This window comes from Pelmatolapia mariae, linkage group LG8 (genome assembly GCF_036321145.2).
Source record: "Pelmatolapia mariae isolate MD_Pm_ZW linkage group LG8, Pm_UMD_F_2, whole genome shotgun sequence".
Taxonomy (NCBI): Eukaryota; Metazoa; Chordata; class Actinopteri; order Cichliformes; family Cichlidae; genus Pelmatolapia; species Pelmatolapia mariae.
In genome coordinates, this window is record NC_086234.1 from 21,276,004 (window position 1) to 21,286,188 (window position 10,185).

General features: G+C 39.2%; 1 protein-coding gene across 2 annotated transcripts; it reads left to right on the forward strand.

The window, feature by feature from the left end:
• Positions 1–268: 268 nt before the first annotated feature.
• meiob (meiosis specific with OB-fold) lies at positions 269–7,552 on the forward strand. Of its 2 annotated transcripts, XM_063482119.1 has the most exons (14): positions 269–347; positions 660–747; positions 911–968; positions 1,147–1,278; positions 1,442–1,514; positions 1,671–1,866; positions 4,016–4,116; positions 4,350–4,402; positions 4,592–4,687; positions 4,884–4,976; positions 6,230–6,374; positions 6,467–6,653; positions 6,853–6,939; positions 7,020–7,552. In XM_063482119.1, the coding sequence occupies exons 2-14, from the start codon at positions 691–693 to the stop codon at positions 7,134–7,136; spliced, it is 1,395 nt and encodes a 464-aa protein (XP_063338189.1). In that variant the 5' UTR covers positions 269–347; positions 660–690; the 3' UTR covers positions 7,137–7,552. The 2 variants fall into 2 exon arrangements, with proteins under 2 accessions (XP_063338189.1, XP_063338190.1); XM_063482120.1 differs by lacking the exons at positions 269–347; positions 911–968 and having other exon boundaries at positions 658–747.
• The last annotated feature ends 2,633 nt before the right edge of the window (positions 7,553–10,185 follow it).

Below are 10,185 nucleotides of genomic sequence, written 5' to 3' on the forward strand. Positions count from 1 at the left end.
AGCCTAATAGTGGTGACCATGTGATAGTGGTACAATGGCAGTAAAGTCTTATGTGATTTTAACCGGCATAAAGCCTTTTTTATAAAATAATAAAGAAAACTCCTACTTCACACTAACAGTTGTTCTGTACGTTTTACTAATGTATGCCACTATGAAAGGAGAGCCGTGGTATTTTTTAAGTCCTTTTTTTTCGTTTGTGTGTGTATTGTAGCCTGAAGACGCAGCTGTATTAATGCAGAAATTTCCAGCAACAATGAAGGCAGCATCAAAGCTCCGTTATAACGTCGCGTGCAACAGCTTCACCGCGAAAATCTTATGTCACGTGACAAGAGAACTGCTGGAGACAGGTAAAAACCGCAGACGGCAAACGATAAAAAACATGCTGAGCCTTAAATTAAACAGTATTAAGGCTAGAGTAGAACTGTAAAATTAGTCTGTTTGAATCAAATTTAGCGTTAAAATGACTAAAAATAATCCAGCGTTAGCTTGCTACTTATATAATTACTGCATTAAGTTAAATTTAGCTAATAAATGTATGTAGCTCTTACACATTACTCACTGTGTTTTAGTGTATTCAGAGCTGATGTAGAAATCGTCTTGCCGAGGTTCAGCTGAAGCCCAGTTCATTCTGTTTATTATTTATTTTATTTTATTTATAGACCGACCGTGCTGAGGTTATGAATAAACAAAATGGCTGTTCACACCTACATCGCTATCTCTGAGCTGCATCCCAACATCTCTCATTCAGTGAGTTCAACTGTTTTTTTGTTTTTTTAAACTTCGTGTCCTTTATTTTCTTTTTTCTCCTAGGGCTTATACCCTAATGTAGCCCAGTGTATTTTCAGGCTTGTTTTAGTGAGTTTGATTAAATAGTATGATGCACTCCCGTTGTCCTTGTAATGTTTTCCAGAAAGTGGCAGGCATCATCATTGGAAAAACTGACGTCAAAAGCTTCCCTGACAGAAAAAGTTCGTATCTTGGCTGTATCTCTATCAGTGCACCTTCACCATTATTTTCAACAGTCCTCCTCGTGCTCTGCACTTCAGTGTCTTGTACACCAGCGCCCTCTCCTGGTGGTGATTTTTAGGTTTCTTTTTTCTCAGTGTAACTGCATCACTAAACTAACCCTCCATTTCTGAAATACAGATATTGGTATGGACAGATTCACCTTTGGCTTCACTGTTAAAGACTCTCCGGACTTCTTCATCAACGTGAGCGCTTGGGGAAATGATGCCTATGTCAACGGGCTGGCCAGCAGCTTCAACATTGGGGACTGTGGTGAGAAAGTCTCCGGCAAAGTTGTGTAGATTTCTTTTATTGTCCTCTTTTGCGATTAAAGTAATTTTTTTAATAAACTGAAACATTTTTAATGTATTTCTTGCCTATAGAAATTACATAATGATGCTTGGAAACAGAACTGCTTCTTTTGCTTCCTTTCCAGTCACAATTGAAAACCCTTTAGTTGCCACCAAAGACCTGGAGAAAGGAGATCGATTTTGTCCTGCAACACCGAGGTAATTTAGCATTTTAAGACAGATGCTATCTAAGAAGCATGTTCTCCTTACTGTGCTTTTAGGTAGCTGATGGCAAGTGAGGCAAACATAATGTAACGCTGTGCAAAGCATGGTGTAACAGGGAGTGATGTGTAATGATAGCATCTGCTGTCTCAGCCACTACAGGCTGCTGGTGACGGAGGCTCATTCCCAGGTGTGTCTGTGTGCTGATATGGACACCATTGACAGACTGCTGCCATTGATTCACCTGCCTGTTAAGGACTCCAGAGATTTCTACTCTCTGGGAGACATAGTGGCCAATGGGCAAAAGCTGGATGGTTCGGTGATAAATATACTTGCTGCTGTAAAATCGGTAGGACACTTTAAGGCTTCAGTCGCTCAGCGTTACATAGGAGTTTGAGAAAAGTTCACCTTTTATACACTTAAGGTTTTTTGTAGAGTGCTGTAAGTTGTTAATCACAAATACTTTTTATTTACGTATTTACTGTGCTGATATTTTCATGAACCCACCTCACCTGCTTTTACTGAGGTTAGTGTTTTTTTCCTGTTTTTCCCAGAATGCCTTTCTGTACATGCATGGACAGATCTGAGAACACTGCTGCAATGTGCAGTAAAGGCAATACACATTACACCAACTAGGGAAAAAAATATTTGAGTTCTTGAAAAATGACATGTATCAAGATTAACTTCACTCTGATGTCAAATGAGAATTTACCCCCAGTAGCTTAGCTTGCACTATTTAAAGATAAAAAAACTGCTTTAATAGCATCTGTAAGATGATTATTTTTAAAAATGTGGCCAGAATGTGGCATAAAATGTTGATTATTGAACTCATTTTTCTGGATTTTGTTTTGTGGCCAAATCCTGGCAGCTATATATTTACAGTTTAATTATTACAGTAGTTTTTATTTTATATTCAAATTCTCAGCAATCAAATAAGCAATGACCTTTCCAAAAGCATTCCCAGTTTTCCATAATGGCATTTTTAAAGACTCTTTAAGTGGGAAAGAAAACATTCTCTCTTTCTATATTAGCGTGCAAAAGTTTTGTGCCACTGCTCATCGTCATTCTTTAACACTGAACTCTCTTAGGCAGCTTTCTTTCTTTATGTAGTCAGGAACAGTTCTCCAGGCTTCTGGAAGGACATTCAAAACTGGCTGCCGATTGTTCCATTGTTCATCAAGATGATCGCACACTGCTTTAATAATGTTGAGGTGGGGTCTCTGGAGAGGCCAGTCTATGACTGATAGTGTTACTGATGATGATTTGAACCAGACATTTCAAATTCGTCTTTGTCACTCCAGAAGACCTGTTGGGTTTTCAGTCCAGTTCTTGTGTAATTTTCATACCTCAGCCTTTTCTCCATGTTTCCCTTCCTTAAGAATGGTTTCTTGACAGCTCTCAGATACTGTGTCAGGTCTTTGCTGGATTGTTTCCTAGATTCTCAGATACTGTTCATCTGCTAAACATAGTTTTTGCCCCTCAGCTGTAAAAGGCCGACGGAGTATTGTCGTACCCCACCTGTTAGACACCCAAAGTTGTGAATGTGATAACTTGAGAACCAGGTGACACAGGATTTTGAAATTCATGCCATAGGTGCATCTACTAAAAATCTCTTATGAGCTCAAATCTCAGTGACCTCGACCTCACAGGTTAAGGTCAGATAACTTCTCTGAAAATCACCTAGGATTTTCACATTGAATTAACAGCCTGTGTTTATTTGTTCTGTAGCATCACAGGTTGTGTAAACTTAGTTTGACACTAAAGAGGAAATAAATAAACGATAATCAACCAAATTTTTATTGACCTGGTTTGACCCAGTATGCTCAAAAATTTAGATTTCCAAAGACAATGCAATAAAATAAAAAACGTTCAGTAGAAACATTTATAGCATGTTTATGTGCTTAGTAGATTCTTTGCCAAGTAACAGATTGCAATCATATAAACTTGAGTATATTAAATGTATTCATATTTTAAGAGGTGGTTTTCAGTTAGTAAAATATGTATTTTCCAACTTTGCTCCCACATTGATCACATTAGATGGTGTTTGTTTTGTTTTTTCCTCTACCATAAACTGAACTTTGGTGGAAAATAGTCTGTTAAAAGTTTTCTGAGCTGAAAAACAACTTTAACAAGAAAAGAGAGGGAGGGTAGTTAAAAAGTGGCTCGATGTTGGATTATTAAAGTCAGTCACGGAAAAGTCACATAACCTGCCAGAGAGGCGCTGTGGTGGGAACCCTGATGTGTATGAGTGTGATGAGTGAGCGATCAAATAAGTTGAGTTTTCATTTACATCTTATAAATTGTCAATTAGGCTACACTGTGTCTGTGTTTGTGTGTGTGTGGTTTCATGGTGAATGGTTGTTGTTGGTTTTGGAACATACCAGCTCACCATAATGGCCCCAAAGTTCACACACGGGCCAGACCCGCCCTGATCTCAGTGTCACATGACAGGGAGATAGTGTGATAGGAACTTCAAGTGACCGTGTTTGCATTTTCAGATCGGAGACACAAAGCAGTTCACCACTTCAGACGGACGCAGAGGGCAGAGGCTGGAAGTGAGGCTCTTTGATGACTCCGTCTCTTCCTTCCCCCTCGTCTGGTGTGTCAAAGGCATTTATTAATTTGGAAAATGAACGTAGATTTATTACTTCTGTTGCTTTTGTGCCATATTCCATCTTTACTGCCTCTTGGATAACCGCTGTGTCTCCTTAAGTGACCACAAATTTACATTAGCGATACAACGCCTTAGATTACCCCTCTGAACTACATGTGTGTTTGATTTTTGACTGTGCTCTCCCCTGAGTGACTCCCTGACCTCTGTCTCACTCACAGCTGGGACAGAGAAGCCATTCAGCTCATGCAACCTCTGATACCCAGGGAGACGGGTAGGTTTGAGGGCTGCTGCTCTTTCTCCGCCGCAGAAATGAATCTTTATTTAACTGTTATTCCTGCCCGTCATGTCCCATTAGCATACTGTGCCGAAGACAAACACAGCGGTGGTTACCTGAGATCCAACCGCGTGTTTGCGTTTAAGATGGTTTTCTGTTGTTTCAACTGTTTTTCTTCATTCCAAGTGCTCTTCATAGCCGACGCGAAGATCAGCTTTGACAGCTTTCGCAGCGGCATGGTGGCAACCGTTAACTCGAAAAGCATTATCACTGTCAATCCTGGTAAGAGATCACAGCGGCACTTACAAAAACATAGGCTCTGATAGAGATTTAAATGGTGTAATTGATCAAAAACAAGACTGAAATGCTGGTTTTGGACGTAACAAATCAGTCATGGTAGACAGTGAAAGAAATGGAGCTTTCCTTCCTGCTGTGCAGGGAGAGAAACATGCAAGAGTCAATCATAATTTGTTTTCAGACACCCGAGAGGCCAGCCTGCTGTTCAGCTATGCTAAAGAACTGTCAGAGTCTGGAGCTCTGGATCAAGATGACATGCCAGAGGATGTCCCTGGTAAGTTATAATGAGTTCCTGTCATGACTTCCCCATATTCATATAAGTCAGTCTGCTCATCTAAATGTAAAAGACTCTTTGAATTTGAGGCATCAGAAGCTGTTATTTCCCCTGCTTTTGTCCTGGATCTTTAAGCAAAAGATTATATTATATAAAATAATTATATTTTCGGTTACAGAGGGCATATAGGAAAGTTTAAAAGGTGAATGCAAGATGCTATTATCAAATCATAAAGTCATTTTTCCCACTTTTGGTAAATCCCCTAAAAAGAGCAAAGCTAACAGGATCCGACGGACGAGTACGGCTGACTTGTGGCTTAGACCTCCATCACTGACCAGTGGTAGCACAGTCAGTTCAGCTCCTCATTAAAAGCACATTACCAAGCCACACAGTTACACTAGCTGCTGTTTTTCTAGCTGCTGTTTTTCTTCTTGAAAATGAAAACCAATAGTTCATTTATTTTATTTTTTTTCTCAGTCCACATAGAGACCTTCTGGTGTAAAGATTTTCAGGCTTTAAGAGTGTTTCCAGAGGAGGTATTTAGACTATGATGCCAATAAATTTTTGATTTTGCCGTGCACTGAGACATGCGAGTGTGAGATCAAAAGTTTTAGCTTTTATTCCCTGGTAGTTACATCTTGATGTGTTAAACAACATAGAAGATATGACTTACCAATCCGAAAACATTTTTTCCCACCGATTAAATTGTTGAGGAGGAATTTCTTTCTTTAATATTTAGTATATCAGTATCCTGGCTCCTTTATTTTGCAGCGGAAACACATCAGGATTTTCTTTGTATAAAGACTGCAGACTGTGACAGTTTATTAAGTATACCTTGCTAGTAATTTGGTTGAACCCTATTTCCCTTCAAAACTACCGTAATTGTTGCTGGAAACGTTGCTCAGAGATTTTGGTCCATATTAACATGACAACATCACACAGTTACTGCAGATTTTCCGGCATCACATCCATGGTGTGAATGATTTATTCCACCACATCTCAAAGGTGCTTTATTGGACCGAGATTTGGTCATATGAATCTAACAGAGCATGACTATGAGTACAGTGAAGTCATCTTCACCCCTTTCTGATGATTCCTAAAATTTCAGCACGTGGTCTTGATCATGTCTACATGCTTAAATGCATTTGGCTGCTGCCGTGTGATTGGCTGATGTGTGTTAATGAGCTTTTGAGCAGGTGTGCCTAAGAAAGTGGCCTTTAAGTACACATGCATGCTTCTGTTTTGGTCTGCAGTAGAGTCAATCACCGACGTTTACACAGTGAGCCAGCTGATGCAGAAGGCCCGAGAGAATTCCGAGGCTTTATTTGGCATCACATATAGTTTCATCTCCAAGCTCGACCTCGACTCGTCTGTTTCAAAAGTCATCAAGACACGGTGGTAAATTCACACATTGTTTACTAACTATAACCATGACAGCCACTTCCTTGAACAAGAACAAAGAGCAGCTTATTGCTTTGTCTTTGCTTCAGCTCGAAATGCAAATTCCTGGTGACTGAGGACTTGAACAGCTGCACCAACCAGTTATGTCCAGGAAAGGATCAGATTGTTTCAGCCACTACAGGCTTTGATCTCCTGGTGGACTTCACAGACCACACCGGCACTCTGCACGCCTGCAGCCTCAGGAGCCCAGTGGCAGAAAAGGCTCTGGGATGCACAGTAAGTATCAGTTCATAGAAAGACGATTGTCCAGTCTCAGTTCTAACACCTGTGCTGTATGGCTCAGATGTCAGTTACAAAATTATGTAAATATTCTGTATTTTGTAGCTATTGCTCAGATGAACCTCCACAATCCAGTAAACGAATGGCGGTGGTTGATAGCTTTGCCACATCACCTTTTCTGTTTGATCTGATTCAGACAGAGGAGTTCAGCAGTTTGACTGATGGTGAGAAGACTGCAATGAAGTGGAAATTTCTTTTGGAGAGATGCAAAATATATGTGAAGGTACCTTAGCTTTTGATACCAAGCTGCAAAAGCTATTAGCTGTAAAAACAAAGTGTTGACAAAAATCTCATGTGCTGTAGATCATTCCTTCTCCTAAGATGAAGAGTGGAATCAGGGGCATGGTCCTGGACTGCTCGCTGGCAGATCCAGGAGAGGTGAAGCAGCACATGTCTGCCCTGCTGCAGCAGCGCCTGTGATGAGCACACTCACTCACAAGTGTCAGCTTCCTGCCTCACCTGCTGTTTGGTGTTTGGACTCACATGTTAACAACAGGCTTTCATGCATGTGCACTTTGAGTTTTAATTATTACCAATTATTTATTAGGACTCCAGATTATTTAATGTATTTATGTAAAAGTATTTATTTAAAAACATGCTGCTAAGTTGTTTGATTTTAAAGCTGTTACACTAACTTCATCATCTCCATGTTAATGTGTTATGTTTTACACTGCAACTTTTATGTTCCATTATATTAAAGCTAACGAGCAGTCTGGGTTTAAAATATCTCCAAATATGCACAAGTTAGACAATAAGCTGTGTTCTTTATGTTCTTCAGTTGTTGGAGCCCCTAAAACTGTGTGATACATACTTTTGAAGCATTTTTAAAGATTAGGTACTGCTCTGTTTAAAGAATTAAGTCAAGTTGACACCATTTAATCTCTGAATTTTATGCATTAGTTGATGAAAAGGTTTTTCTGTTCTTCAGAACAAGAGTCATAAAAAATATAATGGATATACTGGTCTTTTGTTTTCTTTTTTTTTAGCCTTTATTTGTCAAGTTTTCTAAAAAACTGCAAAACGAGAAATCAATCAAACCCAAACTTGGTGCATGAACATGCAGAAGAAATATTGCCATACTTCTGCACAACAGCAGAGGGCAGTACTGTTCTATTACCAATAATCTGTACCAAACTCTCCAGTGATCCAAAAGTGACTTTTATTGATTGGATCAGTTTGTTGTCTCAGTGATATTAGTCATCAATGTGTTTTATAATTTCAACTCATTTTCACACCTCATTTAAATTAGAATGCACCATGATGCAGACACTGCTTAATTATACAGTGAAAGCACTTATACCGTAAACCATGAGTGTGTGTTTGTGTGGTGATAAATTTATGAAATCATCTTAATTCATTTCGAAATAATTTTGGAAAAAAAGACAGTTCAGCTTGTTTTTATAAGAAGTTTATTCCTTTACATTTTAAAGGTTTGATCATTTAAAAGAGTGCATAAGATCATAGATCTTGGTGTTTAAACACACCTGTAATATAGTTACTATAATACTACTAATCTAAACAACGTGTGTATGTCTGCAGTATTTATCTATATATAGTGTTTACCTATAGTTTATATAAACAACTATTAACAAAGGAACTGTTAACGTCAAGTGAATTTTGTTAAAGATGTTTACAGTAAGATAAAAGTACATAGGTATAAAATTTTTAACATTAACAGGATATCAGAAAATGTCACAGTAACAGAGGAGTATAAACAAAAACAAGTCTAAGGTATGAAATGATTTACAACTGGACTCCTTCGGTGGTACCAGCTGAGCTGGATATGACGGGTTCGCCTGGAGACTCCTGGGGTTGCTGCATGATGTCTGAGGATTCAGTCTTAGGCCTTTTCTGAAATATTTAAATATTCTTGTGTAAGACTTTATTTCATTTTAAGCGTGAGAAATCCAAGATTTGTATAGATTATTATTATGTGGCAGAATTAATACTGGATAATCCATGGTCAACAAAACAGTTTTCAAGGTATTTTATTAGCATTTTTTCAGATATTGTAGGATACTATACACGCTTGCCACTAAATACCTTTATAAACTGAACTATATAATTAACGTCAGATTCCTGTGTTGTAATGATTTATTATTTTTGAAACTAATTACAGGAAAAATAGAGGCTATGCTCTGAGACGTTCATACACTATATTGCCATTTGCAGCTACAACAGCTTCTTCTCTTCTGAGAATGCTTTCCACCAGGTTTAGAAGTGTGTTCATGGGAATCTTTATTTGTGATGGCCTGCCTCGCAGTCTCCGCTCTAATTCATCCCAAAAGTGTTCTATTGGGTTGAGGCCATTGTAGAAGCTTAATCTTAGCCTGCCTTATCTATTTCAAACTTAGTTTCTGATGTTTACGATCATCATCCTGTTAAACACCTGTGTCCAAAATTCAGTTGTCTGGAAGTTGACTTGAGGTGAAGTTGAAGACTTTAGAGGTAGTCACCCTTTTTCATTATTCCACCTACTTCCACCTACCACTGGTAGTAATATAGCACCAGAGCATGATGGTACCACCACCATGCTTAACAGCTGTCAGTGTTCTAAGGTTTCAAAAGGCCATAAATCAACACTTTTACAACCCATCTGGTTAAGAAATGATTTTAAAAGTTTAATAAGTCAGGATGCCGTAAGTCGGGGAAAACCCCGCCAGAACACCATATTTTATGCCAGCGAGTGGCTTTTTGAACGCCTCCTTCTGAGTGGTGGGAAAAATGGCATTTTTGGAGCACTGAGCATGCTTCTTCCAGTGCTCAGTGACAGCTCTGACAGCGTTTTCTTAAATTATGCAGGGCCCTACCCATGGTTTTCTGATCCACTTAATTTAAACTCCATGATGAATTGGCGTAGTCTGCACTTCTTCTTTTACAGGTGATTAAAGTTTAACTTAAGTGGATGAGAAAACAATGGGTAGGGCCCTGCATAATTTAAGAAAACACCTGCTGTCACTGAGCACTGGAAAAAGTGTGCTTGTTAGATTACAGATGGAAGGTGTGTTCTTTCCTAAAAAAAAAAGAATTTCAACTCACACTTTTCCTTCAAACCTCTGGGGGGGGGGGGGTCAATCACAAAAGCTCTGGTGAGGCATTGTGTATGTAGTTACCGCAGACCGCTCTAGCACATAAAGTGACCTAGTGTTTGAGTGGTGATTTGCCATCAAAGCTGACAGATACCAAATGCACCAGCCAGGTTGTCTATTACACCACATCGAGGTTCATTTTGGACTGGAGGTTACCACTGGAGGTTTTGGGTTCTGCTGAGTCCCCAGTGGTGGAGCACTTCCACCCAAACTTATGTTCTATACTAGGTAACACAGAGCATTTCACTGCCTCCATGTACCACAATGTTTACAAGTCAGCAGCCCAGTCCAAACAGAACCTTAATGAGGTCACCCTTGTCTCAGCTTATTACACTGATCTGTTTCAGGACACATGCCATCTTTTCCCACTGTGAGATACT